This window comes from Marmota monax, unplaced genomic scaffold (assembly GCF_021218885.2).
Source record: "Marmota monax isolate L192 unplaced genomic scaffold, Marmota_monax_Labrador192_F-V1.1 WCK01_AAM20220418_F8-fsc00043, whole genome shotgun sequence".
NCBI classification, from domain to species: Eukaryota; Metazoa; Chordata; class Mammalia; order Rodentia; family Sciuridae; genus Marmota; species Marmota monax.
This window is the reverse complement of record NW_026691982.1, coordinates 130,763-153,832: the sequence shown is the minus strand read 5'-3', so window position 1 is coordinate 153,832 and position 23,070 is coordinate 130,763. Positions and strand designations below refer to the sequence as shown.

Genomic DNA, 23,070 nt, shown 5'->3' with positions numbered 1-23,070 from the left:
ATGTATTATTTTTTCACTGGGACTCAAAAATTTGGGTCATTTGCTCCAGCACATATAGTTAATTAGTGACTCCAAGTTTCAAGCTAGTCATTCCAATATCAAATCTCATGCTATTTGTGTACATTATAACCAGTTCTCTTCCAGGTATTTCAAATGCGTATCTATTACAAATAGGTTGCTATGAAGTAGTTCCTCACCTAAGGAAGGAGCCATTGGGTCAACAAGCACTGATTCCACAACTGCCCAATTACAATGTTGGGCAGACAGCAATGGATGTGCAAAACTGGGCATTCATAGTCTAGAAAACATGGCCCATCCTTTCAAAGAACTTATATAATGCAAGGACTAGTTCAGAGGAATGGTTATTGTAGTGAAGACTCAATTTCTAGCAGCTAGAGGCCATTTCCATCAATCATAAGCACAGTCACAGAACATGTGCTGGACCAGAATCCCGGAGACTTAGCTTCCAGACTAGCTTTGCCACCAACTCTCTGTTTGACCCTGATAGGGAAGCTGATTCCTCTGAACCTCTGCTTCTTTATCTTTAAAAGAAAGAGATTGATGCAGATCTGTGGATGGCAAACCACCACGTGACCACAGGAGGGCAGAATTATTGCGAAGACTTCTCGATCTGCAAAGCCCTGAGCGCAAGCTAGACGCTAAATACCTGGATATCCACATACTATACTTTTCAAATGTATGCAGATGCTGTTGTGGTTAATAAAATTTAAATTTATGTTGAAGCTGGAAGAACATATATCAACTTTAGTTGGTCCCAGGGTTCAGATTTGGTTGGTCATATATTAGAGACTTGGTTATTCATATATTAGAGACTTGGTCCTCAGTATTGCTACATTAAGAGGCAGTAGAACCTTTAAGACATGGGACCTAGAAAATGAACAGGTCATTGTTTTGCTGCCCTTAAAGGGGGTTAATGACAGAATTCTTGTGACACTTCAGTTAGTTCCTGCAAGAGTGGGTTACCATAAAAGAGCAAGCTTGAATTTCTCGATGGTATCCTGTTTGGCTAACCACCTCTCCCCTACTGCATGCACTCTCACCACAGTGACCTCTCACCAGAGGTGAACAAGTGGGGTGGCCTGATCTTGAACTTGCAGCCTCCAAAATTGTGAGCTAAATAAACCTCTCCTCCTTATAAATATGCATCTTTAGGTATTTTGTTAGAGCAAATAGAAAATTCACTAAGATGTTTGGTTAATAGACACAAGGAACTTTTAAAATACTGCTTAAGTCATAAATGTTTTTGGCTCTTAGATGTTTTCTCAAAGACATAGCAAAACCAGTCCAAACATTAGAAGATGAAACTGAAAACATTTTAGCATTAAAAAAGAATCTACTCAAACTAGATCATTGACCTATGGTTAAACATAAAACTGTAAAACTTCTAGAAGGAACTGAGGAAGAAAAATCTTTATGATCATTGGTTAGGTAAACAGTTATTAGATATCACATCAAAAACATAATTCATTGAACAAAACTTAATCAAATTAAAAACCTTTTGTTTTAAGGAATACATTGTTAAAAGACTGAAAATATAAACCACACACTGGAAGAAAATTTGTAAATCACTTATTCAACAAAGGACCTGTAAACAAAAATTTTTGTTTAAATCCCAAAACCACTGAAAGGTAAAATAAACAGCAAACATATAGGCAAGGCTGAGCACGGTGGTGCACACCTATAATCCTAGCGGCTTGGGAGGCTGAGGCAGGAGGATCACGAGTTCAAAGCCAGCCTCAGCAAAAGTGAGACACTAAGCTACTCAGGGAGACCCTGTCTCTAAATAAAATACAAAATAGGGCTGGGGATATGGCTCAGTGATAGAGTATCCCCCTACCAAAAAAGAGAAAAGAAAGAAAAATATAAGCAAAATATTTAAAAAGGTATTTCATGAGAGAGAAGACATATAGATAATAAATAAACGTATTTTAAAATTGCAATGTCATTTGTCTCCCGGAAAAAGCAAAGCAAAACCCATGATGAGATAAACTACACACTTATTAGAATGACTAAAATAATTTTTTAGGCTACAAATACTAAGTGATGTTAAGGAAATGGAGCAACTAGAAACTTCAGACTTTGCTGGTGGGAACACAAAATGAAACAGCTACTTTGAAAACATATTGGCAGATTTTTATAAAATTAAACATGCACCTATCATATGACCTAGCAATCCCACTTGTAGGCATGTGCTCAAAAGAAATGAGTACATATGTTCATATGAAGACAAGTATGTGAACATTTAAAACATCTTTGCAAACAACCAAATGTCTTTCCATAAGTGAATGGATAAATGAATTGTGTACATCCATTCAATGGAACACTACTCAGCGATGAAAAGATGAACTATTGATATACCCAGCAGTGGGGATGAATCTTACATGCATCATGCAGATTCAAAAGGCTGTAGAGTGGGATTTCACTTATGTGACATTCTTCAAATAGCTGAGAAGAGAGAGATTAGAAGACAAAGAAGTGCCCCCTGCTAGTTTTCCAGAGTATAAGGAGAGTCTTAAGAAAAATGTTGGTCCTTAAATACTCCATCTCCCATCCCACTCCTAGTGCCCCACAGACCACATGGCCAGCATGTCTATCACCCATAGGACCCCACCCAGGACCTCCTGCCTCCCAGGGGCTCCTTGCTGAAGCCATCTTCCATTGCTCACCACAAAATGTGAACCTCCATTCCAAGTTAGTGTGTTCCACTTCTGCCCAGTTATCACAGGAAAGAAATCTGATTTATGTCAGTGACAATAAGATTTGAACAAGCAGAGACAGCCCTTGTCACCTGCCAAAGTTTTCCTGATATTAACTGAAATAAAGTTGATAGAACTTAAGGCAATTGCTACTGAATAGTGAAAAAAAAAATATTTTTTTTTTCTTAATCCAACCGTTTTGTTTTTATGGCTGGGGCAGGGCGATGTTTTTATCAGAGTCACTGACTTTGGGTATCTGATCTCACAGCTTCTTCCTCACCTCTGGCTTTGAACCTGGAGCCTCTCTGTCTCGCCAACCCCAAGGAGCTCCCCTGGCAGAGGTAGAACAAAGGAGGCTCTGAGGGAGGCAGGGGCTGTGGGTATCTGGGTTGGGCAAAGTAGGGGTGGTTTTCATTCATTGCTGGTTGAATGTATGAGTTACTTAAAACAAGTGTTAGGAGACCAGGGACATGCAAGTTGACCCTGTAGGACTGAGGAGACAGCGAGTTGTTGCTACAGGTTAAGATGTTCATTCTATTCCAGCAATTTTCTTTGTTCTGCTCAAACAACAATTTCCAAAAAATAATACACCTTCGTCAGAACCAAAATAAATAAATCAATAATAAAAATAATACACCTTACGACCGTTTAATGTTTTAATTATTTGAATGTTTCGACATTTAGGTATGATTTTTAAACCACCGTATGCTTTAACATTTTAATGAATGTCAGAGAATCTTAAATGCTTTGACATTTTACTGAATGTCAGAGAGTCTTAATTTTTATAAAAGATTTTAATTAATAACATAAAGATTTTTGTTGGGATAAAAATGAAACCTATGTTTATATGTACTGTGATATCAAACTTCGTAGAGGACTTGGTACCAATAGAGTTAAAAAATGTTATAGCAAAATTAGAAAGGTTACATTTTACCATTTATAGTTACAGACAGAAAAATATAACTATAGTGAAAGGTTGCCATGGCAACTCCCTTCTCAATCGGGGAATTTTTTTTTTTTCCTGCTGTGACTCTACCAATCAGCTACTTGGAAGTGAAAACCACTGAAGAAGAAGAGGTGGAAACAAATAAGGATGAGAAATAGTGATGGTATACAGGAAATATCTCACTATATGCTACTTCTCCCAGGTTATGTGTCCATTATTTAAATTTTTACTGGACATTATTTTTCTTCTCTATCTTCAAAAATGTTTACAGGAAAAAAGAAGAGAGGAATCGGTTTTGTTGGAGGTATGGTAGAGGTGATGGCTTTATTGTTCTTCTAAAATCAGTATACTGGGTCACATTCGTGAACATTCACACTGTTATCCAGGTCTTTTGGCTTCGGTGAACTGGGGATTGAACTCAGGAGCACTTATTCACTGAGCCACATCCCCAGCTCTGTTTTGTATTTTAGTTAGAGACAGGATCTCACTGATTTGCTTAGCACCTCGCTAAATTGCTGAGGCTGGCTTTGAACCCATGATCCTCCTGTCTCAGCCTCCTGCTAGGATTACAGGCCTGCGCTTCAGCGCCCAGCGACTTCGGTGAGTTTCTTAACTGCACCTTACGTGGCATCTTACCACTGCATCTTTAAGTCACCTAATGTGAAGTCAGAGGCATTTGAATGTGCCCAGATTTGATGGTAGGTTCTGATGTTGAAAAGGAGTTCAACGTGGATTCTCCAAAACTGTGACTTCCATCCCTCAGGTCTATCATCCCCAAGCCCCAAGATGATGAGAAAGAGTTGAAGAGCTTGGCAGATTGAGACACACACTAGTGATTTCTGACAAATTGCTTTGTGCCAGGCTTTATGACACTTCTTCAAATGAAGGAAGAGGGAAAGGGGAAACCAATCACTGGCTCTGACCTTCTGATAGTTTCCTGTGTTGACAACACTCATGCTTTCTTTGATAGATACTTCAGAATCTCTACCACAGGGTCAGAGCTCCAATTACATATAACAGCACAGCATTAACTCCTAAAATAGAAACACGATATCTTGAAGAGGTACTTAAGCCTTCTGCAAGTTATGAATGGACATCTCCTATAACATTTTATGCTAAAAAAAAAACCAAATTTTTTTCTGCATGAAAATCGGGTTTAGAATTACTGAATTTCCTGCTACTACTAAAAATAACTGATAAAGAATGGATGCAGAGAATAATACCCTGTGATGATAGAAAGCCTATAGTGCTGCTCATGCAGATACACTCAAACATAAGCAGACACACGTGTACACACCTACACCCCCACACACTGATGCTCAAGCCAAACTCTCTGGCATTAGAGCTCCTTCTCCTTTCCCCATCCCTTCCCCTTTGCACCTCATTCCTTAAGATGCTCCTCAAGCACTGTGTCTTTTGAGTCTTCTGTTTGCTCTATTGCCTCCTCTCCATGCTCCCTCCTACCTGTGGCTCTCTCCATCCTCGTCAGCATTCTACCCCCAAGGACCACTTTAGGTAGGAACAGCCTTCATATTTAGTGATCCTGGCTCACAGTGACTCTCTGATAGATTCCCTAAAATAGGGTTGGGTCTTATATCTCCCCACATTCCTGGCATCTAGAAAGTATATTCTTATCACATAGCTAGAGATTTACAATTGTTTTGGAGAGAGAGAAAAAAAGGAGTTCAACGTGAAACAGACATAAGAAGCTTTCAGAGTTCACTTACAAAAGAACCCCTTTGGCTAAGATTCATGCCAGACTTTGAAGGGTGGTCTGAAGTGGATTTGCATGGTAGAATCCACCTCCTACTCTACCTTCACCCTACCTGCCTCTCATTACACCTCTATTTACCAGGTAACTCAATAGCTATGGTCTCATTTTTTTTTTAGCTCTTCCTCTACCACCTGGCATGTAGACACACATCAAGATTGCACATGATTTTCTCATGTAACATTTTCTCCAGAGGTAGCTTTGCTCTGAATGTAATATATTTTAAGTCTCTGGATTTATCCCCAAATCAGGATCTCAGACACCAGCTCTTATCTGAGCACATTTCACCCTCATCCCCAGGCATTTTTCATTGCTTGGGGATCACCTCCACAAGTGCACCCCTCCAGTATCCCAGATCTAGCTGCTCAAAACAAGTGCCATGGTGGCTTCTTAAGACCTACTGTATAGTCCCCGTCTGCTCCTCCCTATTCTGCTGCTATTTCTTCCTGCATTGACTGGTGTATCACTATGCTTTAAAATCACTCTGGGCTTGAAAACCTAGCAATGCATAATTACTCTCTTTCCTCCAAATCCCATCCCTTTCTCAGGACCTGTCTTTCAAGTCCCATTAGAAGCTCTCCTACAACATCAGATCTAAAAGAGAAAGTGGATGTTCTTCTCATGATCCACAGAGGAGCTTCTTCTATGGTCATTTGTATACTCATGTTGTCCACCGTGGGGGGTTACGGAGGGGCCAAGCTGCTGTTGCCTTCAGCCTTCTCTGACACCTATGTTTCCCCTCCATGCTGCTGAGTCACATCTCCTAGACTCCCTCTCTGATCCTCCCACCCCCAAGAGTCCATCTGCCCTCCTACCCTTCTAGATGGTGGCTCCAATGCAGTTGCATTTGGAAAGCCTCCTGCCATGAGTGACACCTGCCGCAGAAAACCTGTCAAAGCACCACCCAAAAGAAGCTTGTGGGGTGCTACTGCCACCTAGTGGTAATATCTTTTTCTTTAACATCATAACTTGAACTCACGACAAGAATGATTGAATAAGCTGAGTAAGGAGGACAGAGGGGTCAGTGATTGTTGTGACGTATTGAGTGTGGCTGTAATTAAATGCTGATATCACTGTGACACGAGGAAATAATTTTGTTGTAAAAGGCAGCATAGAGTGCCTCTCAAAGAGTGAATAATATCATGTTTTGGTTATGAGTATAGTGAGGCATAGCAAAGAAAGACCTAAACTACCTGGCATGTGCAGTTTATGGGAATTTGAGGGGAAGGGGAAAAAATGGAGACAAAAGAAAGGAATAAGGGGATGCTGAGCAGAACAGCAACATGGTAAAGGTTGAAGAGAAATGTCAGCCAGCAAGAAATGAATAATGATGGGGTGGCCAAAGAACTCACAACAGGGATTTCTAATATTCCATTTTATACAGTTTGGTCTGGGCTTCTGAGATAAATTTCCATCACCCATTATATTTATATATTTATTAAAGCTTGATGCAGATAGTATTGAGTGAATTAATACACTCATTGGGCTAGTGTGGAAATGAGAGGACAGAACAGAGATAAATTAGAAGTAAATTTTCTCCTTTTTTCAGTTTTGGGGGGTTTTTAATTTTTTAAATATTTTTTTCAGAAGTGAAATTTTGAAGAGAAATCAGATGAAAATGTGGCCACAAGAACTCAGGTGCCTTGGATGAGGAGAAGATAATATTTCAGACAGAAGGTATCTTACAAGCTAAGGTATATAAGGAGCATCTTATATAGAAGGTGGCATATAGAGAGCATTTAAAACAGATAAAATAACTTAAAAAGAGCAAAGGGAAGTCCTGAAGGATGGAGGGTAGGTCAGCACCAGTGATCAATGCTAAGGATGTGGATCTGTAATCTAAAACGATGACAATGTGCTATAATTGTTATATGGCAAGGTGACATGTTTCAATTTTTCTTTTATAATATATCACTTTAGGAACTTGTGTGGATAAGAGATGAGGGAGCAATAATGCTGCACAAATGTACATATAGAGAGATAGACCATAGATAATAGAGATAGATAGATAGATCAATCGATAGATAGATAGATAGATAATCATGAGCTCTTCTGTTGATAAACAAGTTTGAGACCCCCAAGGTGCAGTTTCCATTGTGCCTGAAATTAGTTTTAACCCAAACATAACTCCCACACACATTTTAAATCCAAACACTGCTAACTTTGATTTCTTCGATGATATATTGGTCAAGAAAGGAACCAGCAAGGGAGGGGATGATCCATGGTATTAAAGGCTGCCGAGAGGACAGGGGAAGAAAAGGCTAGAAAAGACTCATTCCTGGAATGGCTGAGAAGTCTGGCAGAATTTTCACACACAGAGAAGAGTGTGTGTGAGAGAGAAGGAAATTTCAGGGGGACATTAGAAAGCAAAAAGCAAAGACGTGGAAAATGAAGAGCAGAAGACAGGGAGGGTGTCAGGATTAAGAGACACTTTTTGTGTTTGGTGGGTGGGATGTGTTTTGTGGTGCTGGGGACTGAACCTAGGACCTCACATGTGCTAGGCAAGTGCTCCACCACTGAGCCACACCCCAGCTTCTCCCAAGGGAAAATTCTTTTGGAGAAGATGGTAGGGCAGAGGAAGAGTGGAAGTATATGACTCTATTCATGAAAGATAAAGACAAATATTCAAGTTTAGCACTGTAGTAGTAAGTAGTATTTAAAAGCATAGTCCCCCATTTTATCTGGTGGATTGTTGTTGTTGTTGTTGTTTTTTATTATTTGGTACCAGAGATTGAACTCAGTGGCACTCAACCACTGAGCAACATCCCCTGTCCTTTTTTCTATTTTATTTAGAGACAGGATCTCACTGAGTTGCTTAGCTGTCTTTGAACTCACGATCCTCCTGCCTCAGCCTCCTGAGCTGCTAGAATTACAGGCATGTGCCACAGCACTCAGCCATTTTATCTGTTTTTGACCTATTTTCATTTACTCTGGGTTCCCTTGGGGACGAAGGTCCCTTTCTGAAGCCTTTCCCCACTTTCATCTTTTAATAATTTCTTCTATTTTTCAGCATTTACCAAAAGGGCTACTTATCAGCCCTGGGAATGCAGTGGCAGTAAAGGTGAGAAACAGAAGCTGCACGTTGAGCTCTTCCAAAGAAAAGCACTTTAGAAATCAAAGCTATTGCTAAATTGTTAGGATTCTCTCCTTCCCCTGAAAGCTTGGCGTGACATTATCTCTGATTCTCAGAAAGAAGTCTTTCGATTCAGTCATTATACTAATAATCTGTGACTCTAAAAATAGGATTGAATATCTAAATTGATCAGCAAAGCCCAATAATCTCTTTTTCCTCATTCTAATGTTATGGATGTAAACCAGGAACCAAAAATAGGAGCGTTGTAAGTCATTTCATCTTTCATATAAATCGCATCCAGCAATGCATAAATTGGGAGAGCTTAGAGCTAAGCACTGACATTTTTGTGCAAACAGAGATCCACAAACTCAACAGGCATTGAAGCATGAGAGGCTAACTCATGAATAATCCTTGCATACTTTTACAGTTATATAACCAGTTGCCTATTATAGTGATAATTTACATTAATATTGGGAGAATGAATAGAGGACAAAAATAAGAAGTTATTTTGGAAATAAGTAATAAATATTTCTAAGGAAAAGTGCCAGCGATTGTCTATCAAGACAAAATTGGATGGATTTTATAAGACTTAAAAAAAAAATTTGTCACTAGCAGAACACTTAGTTCACATTTTCCCACTTGGGTAGCTCCATGAAAGATGTCACCCATAGAGAAATGTCTAATAATAGTCTGAGGGGAAGGGACATTTTAAACTAAAAATATAATCTATACTTAGTAGTTCATATAACTAGAAGTCAACTTCAGTTGGACCAGTTTAAAAAGAAAATATTTTAACTGATTCCAAACTGCAACTGCTTAACATGTTCAGTAATTTGATTTAGTGTTCTATGTATTACATTCTATATGAAAGACAGACACAATGATAAGAATATCAGAGATTGTTCAGGAAGCCACCAGCATTGACAGGAGAACATAAAAGAAACTCTCACTGTCTCTGAAGGAGCCAACCCTGCTGACAGCTTGATCTTGGACTTCTAGCCTCCAGATATCTGAGGAAATCTATTTTTGTTGTTTAAACCACCTAGTGTGTGGCCCTTTTTTATGATGACCCTAGCCAACCACTACAGCCACCTATTTACTCTTAATAACATGTCAGCTTTTCTACCCTGGGGCACCTGTAGTCCTGACTTCACTTGGCACATGCACATTCAGAGCTCGGAGTCCACAAAATTGCCTTCAAAATTATTCCAAAGCATCCATAATTATATGTTATCAGTGTTTGACATATTCTTCAACCCAGCACCATAGCAGTGACATCTAACAGTGTGCCCTTACCTTTTGTTGGCTTCTATGCTTGGGGTGGCACTATAACCAGGAGGGGGTGGCGGAAACCAGGACTGTCTGTGAAAAAATGATATCAGTTATAAACATGGTGCTTGAAGGCTGAGCCTACCCCCGTGTCTGTCAGAAAAAGCTTAAAATAATTCGATGGTTAAAAAGGCCATGGAATTACTTTTTACAGAAGGCCTTGGAAATAAAATGAACACTGTTTCATAAATAAAATAAGAAGTGGCTGTCTATATTCCAGGCTATCTGCTCCCCCAAGTAAACTCCTTTTCCCATTTCCTTTGACACTGAACAATGTGGACGTGTCTTGCAAAAGAAATCTGAAGAGACTGGAAAAGAACAGCAATTATCAAATGTAGATAGTAGGTTCATGGGTGTTTATTTTGCTATTCCCCTATTTTTTTCCTAGCTGAACGATTTCATAATAGAATAACAGTCTTATAGTCTACTTAAATTATGATTTCTTTTAAAAAGTATGATAAAAAAAACTTGGGCAAGAATATTGAAAACATGAAAGAATACCAGAGCAATGCTAACATTATCTTAGTTAGAAAGATGTCCTCACATTATAAGGAAGTAATTTTAATTAGTAGCAATAGCTAAGGTCTCTGTCAAAAACACTAAGATAAGGACCAGAAATGAAGATATACAGAGAGTGATGTGGATGAGAGAAGAAAAGCCCAAGATAAAAGGAACAGACTGAGCTGGATTTATTCTTTAAGTAAGTCCAGGACTAAGACCAGGTGGGAGTCAAGCAAGACAGATTTCAGCTCCATGCAGGGGATCGATGCCCCCTAAAGAGCAGTCAGCGGTGCTTCACAAAACAGTGGAGTCTCTTTGCTGGCTTCAGTGGTCCTGAATCAAGTCTAATCTCCCTAAAGACCTAAAAAGAGCATGCTACAGGGACACTGCTACATCGATGTTCATAGCAGCTCAATTCACAATAGCAAGACTTTGGAACCAACCCAGATGCCCTTCAATAGACGAATGGATTAAAAAAATGTGGCATTTATACACAATGGAGTATTACTCCGCATTAAAAAATGACAAAAATCATAGAATTTGCAGGGAAATGGATGGCACTAGAGCAGATTATGCTAAGTGAAGCTAGCCAATCCCTAAAAAGCAAATGCCAAATGTCTTCTTTGATATAAGGAGAGTAACTAAGAACAGAGTAGGGACGAAGAGCATGAGAAGAAGATTAACATTAAACAGAGATGAGAGGTGGGAGGGAAAGGGAGAGAAAAGGGAAATTGCATGGAAATGGAAGGAGACCCTCAGGGTTATACAAAAGAACATACAAGAGGAAATGAGGGGAAAGGGAAAAATAATACAAGGGGGAGAAATGAAGGTCAATAGAGGGGGTAGAGAGAGAAGAGGGGTGGGGAGGGGAGGGGAGGGGGGATAGTAGAGGATAGGAAAGGTAGCAGAACATGACAGTCACTAGTATGGCAATATGTAAATCAATGGATGTGTAATTGATGTGATTCTGCAATCTGTATATGGGCTAAAAATGGGAGTTCATAACCCACTTGAAGCAAAGTGTGAAAGATGATATATCAAGAACTATGTAATGTTTTGAACAACCAACAATAAAAAAAATAAAATAAAAAAAATAAAAAAAAAGTCTAATCTGTTGGAGGAAAGATACTTGCCCTGGATATAACATTGAACAAACCCATCTTAAGTTTCTCTTAATACCTTATAAATCTGTTTTTTAACAGACCAAGGGTGGAGTGGGTATGAAGTTTGGGTTCAGGTAAAAGATGGATCATATTTTCTGAGATTCTGCAGATACAACCAGAACTCTGTGACTACAGGGAAGATAAAGACAGTTATCTCTCCCTACAATGGCACCATGGCAAACCCAGCTAGTCCTTCAACAAACATGGAACATCTATCCTACACCAAGCAGGGTCCTGGGTGCAGGCACAGCAAAGAAAACAGAAAAATTTTAAAGCACTGACGCTTAGGACACTTATTTTCCATTTGCATCACGATTCCCTGGCACTGTTCATTTCAACATGCAAAAATATCTTCCACCTTCATGCTCTGTCTCATGTAGAATATTCTGTCATCACAGATCTCTCTTCTCCATGCCTAGCAGACAACACAGAATGCACCCCAAACAGCATGTTAAAGGCCACTCAGGGGAAGCCAAGCAGGAGGCAAAAATCACAAAGAGATGTCTCCCAAGAGGGTCTTTGACTCTGTACTTAGAAGGAAAATCAGCCAAGTCTACAGAGAGGTGGGGGTGGCTACAGGTGCGGGCTGGTTTCAGGAGGACAACATGGAGTGGCTCTATGTCAATCATTATTTCAGGTTAAGGTACTCCCTGTAGTCAAACTTTATAAAATATGGTACCTGAAGCAGCCAACCCTGTGACTTCTGAGGTCAAGGCCCCAAGGGAATGGAGTATTATTTGAAGAGATTAGGGAGGGCAACTAAAGTTTGAGAATGGCAGAATGTAGATGCAGAACCCTAGAAGGAGGGGAGAGAACACGGAAGAGCCTTCCCAATACTGGTTGGGAACCCGGGAGGTAGATTTGGTTCCAAAATTAATGAAAAAAGAGATGGAGAGGTAGAGTGGAGGGATGGGTAAGGAGGCAATGCAGGATGATTTTTTAAAAAAATCTTGTTATGTGCATATGTAAATATACCTCAGGGAATTTCACCTTTATGCATAAGTAAAAAGATTCAATCAAATATAAATAAATAGATAAATGAAAGGAAGTCTAACCAAGTAGAGGAAGGAGACTGGGGAAGGGGAGGCAGGACAGGAAGGCAAAGGGGAAAACCATGAACTGGAATCGAATCCCATGCATGTATGAGTTTGTCAGGATGAACCCAACTACTATGAATAACTATAAAGCTCTACTTTAGAAAATAAAGTGGATTAACAACAAAAAGAAAATTGATGAAGAACAGTCCTTTGCAAGGAGGCAGACACAGAGCCCTTCATACCTCTTTTTCTTCACAGGAGTAGTAGCGGGGGTAGAAGATGAGGTGTAGGTCCTGCTTGCACTCAGTAAACCACCATGTGGCCTTTGGAACAACCAGAATGACAAATCATTACATTCCTCAAACCTGTTCTTTCTTCCCACCTTTGAAATGTCTGTTAATCTACTCATATTCCAGCTCACTCTCTATCCTCTACATAATGCTTCAATTGAAGATGGATAATTTTAAAATTTTCTTCCTTATGGGGGCTGGGGATATGGCTCAGGTGGTAGAGTGCTTGCCTCACATGCACAAGGCTCTGGGTTCAATCCCCAGCTCTGACCAAAAAATAAAAAAAAAATGTTCTTCCTTACTTTATCTATATGATCAGTTATCAGAATATCATATAACTAGTTAAAAACTGAAGATTCTGAATGAAGAAGTAATTTACATATGGTATTAATTGTCTAAAAGTCAGGCCAATCGATTTTTTTTTTCTTGGCAGCGCTGGGGATTGAACCCAGGGCCTTATACACTCAAGGCAGGCACTCTACCAACTAAACTACAACCCCAGCCCCTCAGGCCAATCAACTGTAGCATGCTATGGACTCATTTTTTTTTTAAATCTCATGATTACATTGTGACTAACAGAATTATACTGCAATTTTACATTAAAAGTCTTGGTTTGTTTAAGAAAAAATTTAAGTCATATCATTTTAAATCTTCAGCTAGCATTTTAATATATGCAGACCCTCAAAAAATGGAAATTACTCAGGCTTGTGTCAAGTACTGAGAAATACTGTCCAACATGAAAATTAGTTTGTATATAAATACACATTTAAAAACTAAGTTTAACTGTCTACCTAATTTGAATTACTTATAACAACTAGTAATACATGACAGGGAAAATGTATTTTATGTAAGTGGATTTTAGGCAGGCCCATGATTTCAGGCTCAATTTGCTCTGAAGGAGGAGTTGTAGATGTGAGGGGGTTTAGGGATGACAGGGAGGTTCAGGGGAGGAAAGAGTTGGGTGCCATAGGAATGGGGGGATAAAATAGTTCTATGGGGGAGGAGTCTAGATCTTTTGAAAAAGACAAAGACATAGCCTAAACTTTGGTGTTTGGTTAGCATGATGGTCAACAAACTTGTTCAGTAAAAGTCCAGCCAGTAAATATATGAATGTGGACCATTTTGGTATCTGTGTTCCACCACTACCTCTGCCAAAGCCACAGGGTTGTGGCTGTATTCCAATGACACTTTGGCCTGGGGCTGGGATGCTATATCCTGGGTTTTTCTTGAACTAAAATAATACTTTGATTAGAAAAATACATACTAGTTGGGGAATGTAGCACAGTGTAGTGGTAGAGCATTTGCCTAACATATATGAGGCCCTGGGTTCCATCTCTAGCGCGCGCACACATACACACACACACACACACACACACACACACAAGAGGAAAGAGAAAAGTACATACAATGTGTTTGTTCCTGATGATCTAAATGTAGACAAGCTTCTGATAAAAGAAAAAAAAAACACAGTGAAGAATTAATTAATATTTGCATCTATTGGTAATTGTCCACAAATTTAGAGTAATTACAATGAAAAATTAGATATTATTTCATAGAAATTAAAAGAAAGCATCAGCATTGGAATAAATTTGATAAAGTGATTTTATCATTTAAAAAAAATCTGTTGTACTAGATTTCAAAGGAAAATTCCCCCCCCCCTTTGGAAAATTCAGTATTGGTTAAATCCAATGTTCTTAATATGTTGGGTTCAGTGATTTTTTTCTTTAGTATAAGAATGCAAAATTTGCTTTTGCATGTATTTCATCCCTGTCACCAAGACACCTTAAACAGTAACATCCATGTGGTAAGATCGATGGCCTGTAGCAATAAGCCTTGATTTTTTAAGCCAGGCAACATTTTATTCTAGTTAAGAACAGGAGAAAAGTTTTTTACTCCAGAAATTCTGTGTTAAAAATACAGAGAATAAGAATTTACAGAAAGACATTAAAGTAAGATTGAAGAACTTAGGTAAGTGAGAAAAAAGGTTGCACTCAAGACTTTCCCAAAGTTACTGGACACTGGTACCTATTGGTTAGTTGGTTATCCAAGGTATTGGCCTTATATGTTTTAGCAGCATCATCTCTGTCTGAAATCCTTTATAAAGAAACAACACAAAAGTCTAGATAAACATTCAGGTTATTAAGTTCCATTCAGACCTCTTTGATGTTAGAGTGACTTTACAACATAATCTTTCTCTTGTGAAGAACAATTTTTCAGTTGTTACATTTTAGAAATTTTTACAGTAAAAAAGCAAAAAGCTACTCATGACAAAATCTACTTATGAGGCTATTTAGAATTTTTAAAGTATGATGCCTTTTGCACATTTTCTTTTGGGACTCATTAAGCATTTAACTCATTAATTATTTTTATTTTCTTTGCTATTTAATAATATATCTAGATAATAAAAATACTTCTTATGTCAGTAAAAGGCATCAATGAAATACTTAAGTATTTTTTGAAATCATTTTGAGGCATAGAAAATACTCTGTTTGCCAGACTCATTTTCTTTACCTCCTGAATGCACAGGAGGACCACATTTACCAACTTCAATTGCAATTAAGTTGGAGCCACTAGTGTGGACACAAATATTATTTGCCACCTCCAAACCCATCATAAAATCTCCTGCATAATTTTTCATGCTAATTCTTTCCCTTTCAAAGCCATGGTACCAAAGCCATGATATCCATAGGTTGAAGATGGCAGCATTAAAACACTGTAGGAATTGAAAGAATTCAATGAAAGAAGTCCAGAAGTCACTGCATGGATTCAGCAAAGCCCATAAGACTCTGGTGAGTCAAATGATACCTTCTATTGTGTTAAACCACCTATATTTGGGGATGGGGGGCTTGTTAAAATAGTTACTCTATCTTGACAAGATAATTACTTTGACCAATATATCAGAGGTTTTAACTCCTATAATCTTAGGTCTCCTTAAAGACCTTCTTAGATCTGGAAAAGGTATATTTGTCTACCCCTTGGGTGAGGAAGCACAAATCTGGAATCTCTGACTACAGACTCTGTTCCATCCTTGCCTGCCTCATGTCAGATAGGAACATTCCTTCTAGGACCCAGGGCTGAGTTCTGGAACATTCTGCAGATCTGCAGAAACTAGGATATAGCAAAGTGAGGTTCAGAAAAATGAAAGGTCAGCAAGATTCTTCCATTTATCCTACATTCTGGGCCTACTATAACTCTCCAAAATCTTTTGTTCTTATTATCCACTCTAGGACAAGACTTTATATAAAATATTCCTGCTAAAATGGATAATGATTTCGCCTCTCTCTGAAAGAAAAGGTCATGTGGGAAAAATACAACTTCATTGTCATAAGCTAAAGATAATATCAATTTATTTTGACATACCTAACTAAATTTTGGGGCAATTACTCTAATATATTAAACTTCTGAGTCCACCTGAACACAGTGTCTGTTTGGGATACATAACACCACAAGCTGATAAATCTTGAATGCAAAAAGGAAAGATGAATAACTAGCTGTAACACTCCAAAGCACCACAGTCTCCACAGACTGTTAATAATACAGTCAGTAACTTGTACAGAATCCTAGAATCAGGTACAAAAACTCATGTCTTAGGTGATCTTCGAGCCTAAGTCAGGGACCATTCCCTGCACTAATTGAAGACTCTGAACTTCTGAGAGATTTAGATTTCAAGTGCTTTGCAGTAAATCACCATGCATACCACAAGTGAGAGGTCAGGTGATCAGAATTCTTAGAGGTTCCATGGGAACGAACCTCTACTCAGACTTTGCAGCTGTCTCTGTGATCCCAATAAAAGTTAAAAAAAATAATCTCAGGAAATTGCTACACGGAAAACAATAATCTGCTGAAAGTGAATGGAACCTTAATATTAAATGTTCTCAAGGTGAATTCTGATGTTAAAATTAAATGAACTTAATGAAAATTCCACATGTAAATCTGTGTGGGTTAATCCTACATGTCATCATAAAAATAACTACCTACTCTCTGCTGACCTTTTCATAATTTTTTTCTGCTCTTCAGAGAATAGAATTACCCCTGCAAAGTAGGGGTGATTATTTTCATTTTATAGATGAAGAAACAGGGTCTCAGAGAAGTTGGGTGACTTTTTCTTGGCCATACGACCAGGAAGCAGTCTGTCTCCAAACTCTTCTCACTGGAGCCCAGTATTGCACATCTCATTCAGACAGGATGACTGTCCCTAAAACTCATATAAGATTACCACATCTTCATTATTCTTCATTTATCACAGTCTCTTCCATGCCACTAGGGGGAGAAGTGATCAAGAGTAATGGAGGGAGGTGGATTGTGGCTCAGTAGCAGAGCGCTTGCCTCGCACACGTGAGGCACTGGATTTGATCCTCAGCATCATATAAAAATAACTAAACAAAATAAAGATATTGTGTCCATCTATAATTTTAAAAAAAGAGTAATGAAGAGACCTCTCAAGTACCATTCTAACATATGTCAATTTCTTATTGCTGAGAGAGATTAACTTTGTATTTCTTCTGGAAATTGATCTTTTGCCAACTTGTGGTATGAAATAGGTTATTTTAATAGGAATGGGTCTGGGAGACAGAAAATAAACAATAGAATTAGCAATATGATCAAGAGCTTAAAAAAATCCTCCACAAAGGAACACTAGGGGGCTCCATAACCTTGGGTTTCCAAATTAGTCATTAAATCACCTTCAGGATTTGGACAATATCTTAGTGCTACATCCACTATTATATACTTATGTTTCTTTAGCATATTCCATATATGTACCCATACATATGCATATTTAAAGAAATATGTATCATATATGCAATATATGCCAATTTAAAAGGAAATTCTTGGAAGTCTAAACTCAATACTTTTTGTATTCATTAAAATTAATAATCATTAATAAAATGCACATGCACACATACTGCATATATATGATCAAATTCCTCCTGAAATATTTCACATCTTGCATTTTGGAGCGGGCTACATGATGTAAGTCTCACTTCTGCTAACAGAACTTGTCTTTCTTTATTGACCCTGTGTTCTCTTCCTCCTATTTCCATACTTATTGCCTTAGAAATAAGCTAACCAGGATACTTCTTCCAAATGTGTTACTAAATCTTTGGGTAATTAAATTATCACATAATCTCTAGTCCCATTTGCTAGCATATAAAATGAAGAGTCTGGACTACACTGGTGTTTCTGAATCTTGGTTGCACATTAGAATCAGTTGGAAATGAATCAGGTTAATTAAAAGAATTTGGGGGAATGAGGGCAGTAAGACCAAGTAAAGTTTAAAAGTTCCCTTGGTGTTGCTAATTTGCTGCCAAGGCCCAGAATGATTCAATTAGTTTGCCTGGGAGATCTAATTCATTGCTCAAATCCCTGTCTTTACTCACAAAGTTGAGGTCTGGATCTTGACCTGAACTTTCTGATACGAAGACTACAAAAGCATGGATCTTCTACATATCTACCTTTACTGAGGCTTAATCACCACATTTTAAAAATTCATTCCTAGAAACACAGTTTCCTGCTTCAATTAACTGGGCAATAGGACAATCCAAAAGGCCAGGGTGAATAAACAAAGGTATTTTCTCTACCTCTTCTCTGTAAACTGGTTTGCAGATGAAATCTTGAACATATACTTTTATGAGGTTATTTTTGATGAGTCTAATAATTAAAAGAAGAGAGAGGCCAACTCTTTAGGATACCAGTGATGATATTAGGAGTCCTCTATTAGGAGGACTGACTTAAAAGTCTATGAATAATATAAAAATATATACATTTGCTGTATTAATATGGACTGGCATAGTCTGAATTCCAAGTACTAGATGCTGTAAGTTTCAGTATATCTGTTTAAAACCCTGGACATGTCTTTTTTTCTGCAATGGTAGCACATCTTTAGCTACAGGGAGTGAGCTCAACTGTCACCAGCCTCAGGTGTACATTATGCCTAACTCCTGTTAAAGATGCTAAAGTTGGCCTTCACTTCTGCTTGTTAAGCATCTCTACCAACTTCAAATGAAAAATATGACTTGTGGAATTTACACTTCAACCTGGTTAGAAGTTTCTTAATGTCCTATATAGGACCAGCCTTTCTTTTCTATGTAAGAGGGAACGAACAATGTAATGGTCTCATTCTATAAGCCATATGGTGACTCTGGAAAGAGTTAATGTCTGTCATAGAGTGGATCAAAACTACTGTAGTTTTAAAACTGACATCTCTCTAGCAGGATGGAAGAACCCAACATAGGAACAAGGACTATTTGTATTTATAGAAATAACTGTTCTTTATTTTAAATTGAATTAACAGATGCCTTATCTTGCCCACCCCACTTATACTCAAGTCAGACTCTCTCAGAATCTTTCAGAAGAATCTACTATTTCCTAAAATCTAGGGTCTCAGGAAACAATATATCTAGGCAAGATTTTGTGAGTTTTAGAGAAGATAATTTAATCCTTAGAGCCCTGTCTCCCTGAAGATAAAACATCAAAGGTTCAAAGCTTACTTTGGCAAACATTGTAATATCTCACAGATTTCTAAGAAGTGGGATTTATTATGTTAACAAGTATTAAATGTAAAGCACGTGTAAATGTTTTCCCCTCACATGATTCAAAAGTACCTTACCTGTCCAAAGTGTCATCGGATCTGTACCGACTAATTGTGGCTTTTGGCCCATCTCTCTCATTTATTTTCCTGTAACAGAAATAATTACCAAATAAATTAGATAAATTACCAAAAAAACAGCATATAAAACCTGTCATACTTTTGGCAATAGTTTTACCTACTTGGGTAGGAAAAGTACAGGTTGTCAAAGGAAAGGCCGATTTGGAGTACCCAAATCTTCCAGGCTTTGGCTTGGATAGAATAATAATAATAAAAGGTTCTCTTGTGGCTCCAATTATTTTTAACTACAGTGTAACATAATCAAGTTGTGGACAAGGATATGTACAACAAACAACAAAACATGCAGAATGGTTAATAACTAATATGAACTCTTGTCAAGTTGTCAATCTCTGCATAATAGGAAATCAACTCCTTTATAGTCAGCTGTGTTTTGTTTGCAGGGTTCTAACAGTGCTCTATGCCCACACAATGGGCTAACTCCTAAATTGCTGTATTTAACATTCAGCACCGTGGACAGAGTTGAAAGAGGATAACTCACTGGCAGCTGGAAAGGAGAGATGGGGAAGAAGGAAAAGAAGGAAACATTCAGGGCCAAAAAGAAAAAAAAGATAGAAGAAAGTGAGAGATGAGAGAAAGGAGAGAAGAGAAGAGTTATGCGGAGGAGAGGAGGCAAGAAGAGAAAAAGACACACAAGCAGGAAAAAGTGGGGAAGGAAGACAAGAAAATAGAGGCAGAGAGGACTGCAGCCTTAACAATAGGAATCATTGTTTTCAGAGGAAAGCACTGAAAATATTTTGATCTAATTGATCAAACAGAAAGAAAGTCTGTTTACTGCCTTATCTAGCCTGTGATGCAGGGAAAGCAAGCTCTTTGAGGAATTATGCCGTGATTTATTGCATTTACATTTCAAATCATCATTTGAAGCCGATAGATCAAAGATATGGAGTCAGAATAAGTACTAAGACTGGTTTAGCACATCAATGTAATTCAAAATAGAAAGTAAACACAGAAAGCACAAGGCTCCTGTTCTCCCAAAACACACTGTATATATACTGAGAATAGGAAACTTAGTTTTCACTGTCACATTCCAAGTGTCATATTCTTTCATAATTATAGAGAAACTTAATAAAATGGAGGGAGCAATTTCCACTGGTGGCCAACCTCCCTGTGTCTGGTGAGATGAGGGTCAACTGAGAACCAGGCTGACATCTTCAATATGAGGAAGCCTAATGAGAAGGCACAGGTAGAGACTCTGCCAGACCATAGAAGGGTAAATCAGATGGCACCAGGAAAGCAAAATGACTACTTTGAATAGAGAGTTGTAAGTTGTGCACCTTTAGGAAAGGTCAAAATTATGAAAAGGTTAAAAATAGTTGAGAGAAATTCACAGATAAAAAGTTTTGAAAACAGATTCAAGGTGTCTACTTCACTTTCTACAGTCCACACTCTTTACTAAGTACCTCTCAGTTACAAGCAAACACAAGTTACTAGACCAGATGAAACTTGATTCTGATATATATTTGGCTTCTTCTGATAGGTGTGGTTGTTTATATGTGTGTGGGTACAAATGTGTTTTAATGAGAATATTATCTTTCTTGATCAATCTAAGACTATTTACATCAATCATTATAATTACTAATTTTGTCTGAATTTTCTCACTTGCCATCAAGGATAGATCAGTGTTTTCCACAAGCCTAGGAGTTTCCAAAAAGAAATGGACTATCTCTCTGGAAATGTTATTTCTGAATTTTAGGATTCCTTTCTCTAAAGCTCAGAGATAGCTCATCTGGTTATGTTTCTATTTCCATGATAGACCTTTCCCTGCCCATGAGAAGGACCATCCTAGTGGCATGAGCTGTGGCTGATTATGTTTCAGCTCTAAGCCTTAGTTCTGGGAGCTGGGTAAGCAGGTCCCCACCCATACCCCTGATGATATCCCAGATTCTCCTTCACATGCCTGGAACACTGGGGACAGCCTGAGGCCAGCCACAGTTATTCGGCTGACTTGAGCAAGTCTCATCTCAGAGCCACCATCTTTGTGTTTCTGCTAATAACATACCTTATCAAAACACCTACCTGTCCAAAGCATCATGGGAGTTGTGTCGGTTGAGCACCACCCTGCCATAGTTTTCATCTCTGCAGAGAAAGACCAAAATGATGTCACTTCACAAGTTACTGCCATGTTTGCTAAGCACAAACCAAGAGAGATGGGGAGAGCTCACAAATCTTGGCAAGGTTAATCCATTTTACTTTAGGCATAAGAACACAACTATGAAACCAGTCACTGCTTGCAGGACCATCGTGAAAAGAAACAAGTTGTCAGTACAAATGATCATTTATCTCATGAGACTTCCGCATGATTCAACAAGGAACAACTGTTTTGTTGTTGTTGTTGTTATTATTTTTTTAATCCGAGTATGGAAACACGAGCCCACCTACGTTGTATATATTAGAAGAGTCCTTTTCCATAGGATGGCAAATACAAAAGATTTCTACCAATGTTGTTTAAATTTAATTAACCCCTTTATGTCTGGATAATTGATGGACTTGACAATTTCCTTGACAAAGTGTAGGAAAACATGTTGCTAAGGAGACTGAGCATTCATAGGAGATTTAGCCCATCTTGAACCATGAGCCCATATTGCCCTCTTTGGTCCTTAAAATAACCTTCTGAATTAGTCAGGGAAGACACTGTCCTTTCCAATTCACTGAAGAGTAAACTGTAGCTTTCCTAAAAATCACAAGATTAGCAAAGTGACAAGGTGGGTCTAGGACCCAGATCTTTTCATTCCAAACCTTTGTTTTTTCTTCTGGTCAGCTCTGCAAGGAACCTTTATACATAAAATCCCAAAGCCATGTCATTATACTTTACTCAGTGCATTTGAATGTATGGGCAATTTTAGGAAATGTCAAAACATGTAGTGGAGCTCTTGGAGTGGAGCCAAAGCAGAGAGTAAGTACCTGAACCTCTTTCATGTCAACCCAACCAAACAGGAAACACTACATTTTTCCTGATTCGGCTCCACTGACATTACTCAACACTCTGGAACCATTTTTAATAATGTTATAAGAGAACTGTAGTAGACAATTAAAAAGAAAGATGAGCATTGAAACTGAAACAATCCTAGCAAATATATACCCTCATAGGTCCCAAGGGGGACATTTCTATCTTTCTTCGTATCCCTTTCCAAAACCAGTCAGAGCGTAGCAGACACCAGGCGTGTTCTTACCTGAAAAAGAATCACAGCCCAGGACTGGGCCAGTAGCAGCCAGGGAGGCACTAGGGCCAAATTCCCCTTCACTCAGCAGCTGCCATCCCATTCCCAGCTGGCTTCCTTAGGCCTTTTTAGGGAGGTTTGACTGGCACAAAACCAACATTCCTACCAACTGTGGTTTATCTTAGACATCTCTGTCTTCATCCATCTGTGTAAATATTTGCAATCCAAAATTTATTATCTACACTTGACATCACACTACCACTACAGAAAAATAGAAATGCCATATTAAGCTCTGACAGAAGCAATAGGTGCTGCTTTGTGGAAGGGAATAATTGTTGTCCAAGAGTATTAACTCCAAAGTGAATCTGTCTCCACAAGCCCCTATATGTCCTCAAAACAATAAAATTCAGTAACAATA

The 23,070-nt window shown here is 38.4% G+C and overlaps 1 protein-coding gene across 4 annotated transcripts in view; it reads right to left on the bottom strand.

Annotated features, from left to right (window-relative positions):
• Scel (sciellin) overlaps positions 1-23,070 on the bottom strand; it is a 94,474-nt gene that overhangs the window by 57,570 nt on the left and 13,834 nt on the right. For 3 of the 4 annotated variants that reach the window (XM_046447124.2, XM_046447140.2, XM_058580462.1), the window contains exons 4-9: positions 21,511-21,570; positions 19,435-19,503; positions 14,853-14,921; positions 14,234-14,272; positions 12,780-12,860; positions 9,804-9,869 (exon numbers count right to left, since the gene is read on the bottom strand). In XM_046447124.2, the coding sequence (XP_046303080.1) occupies positions 9,804-9,869; positions 12,780-12,860; positions 14,234-14,272; positions 14,853-14,921; positions 19,435-19,503; positions 21,511-21,570 (384 nt within the window). The remainder of the gene's footprint in view (positions 1-9,803; positions 9,870-12,779; positions 12,861-14,233; positions 14,273-14,852; positions 14,922-19,434; positions 19,504-21,510; positions 21,571-23,070) is intronic. The other variant, XM_046447143.2, reaches the window with a different exon arrangement.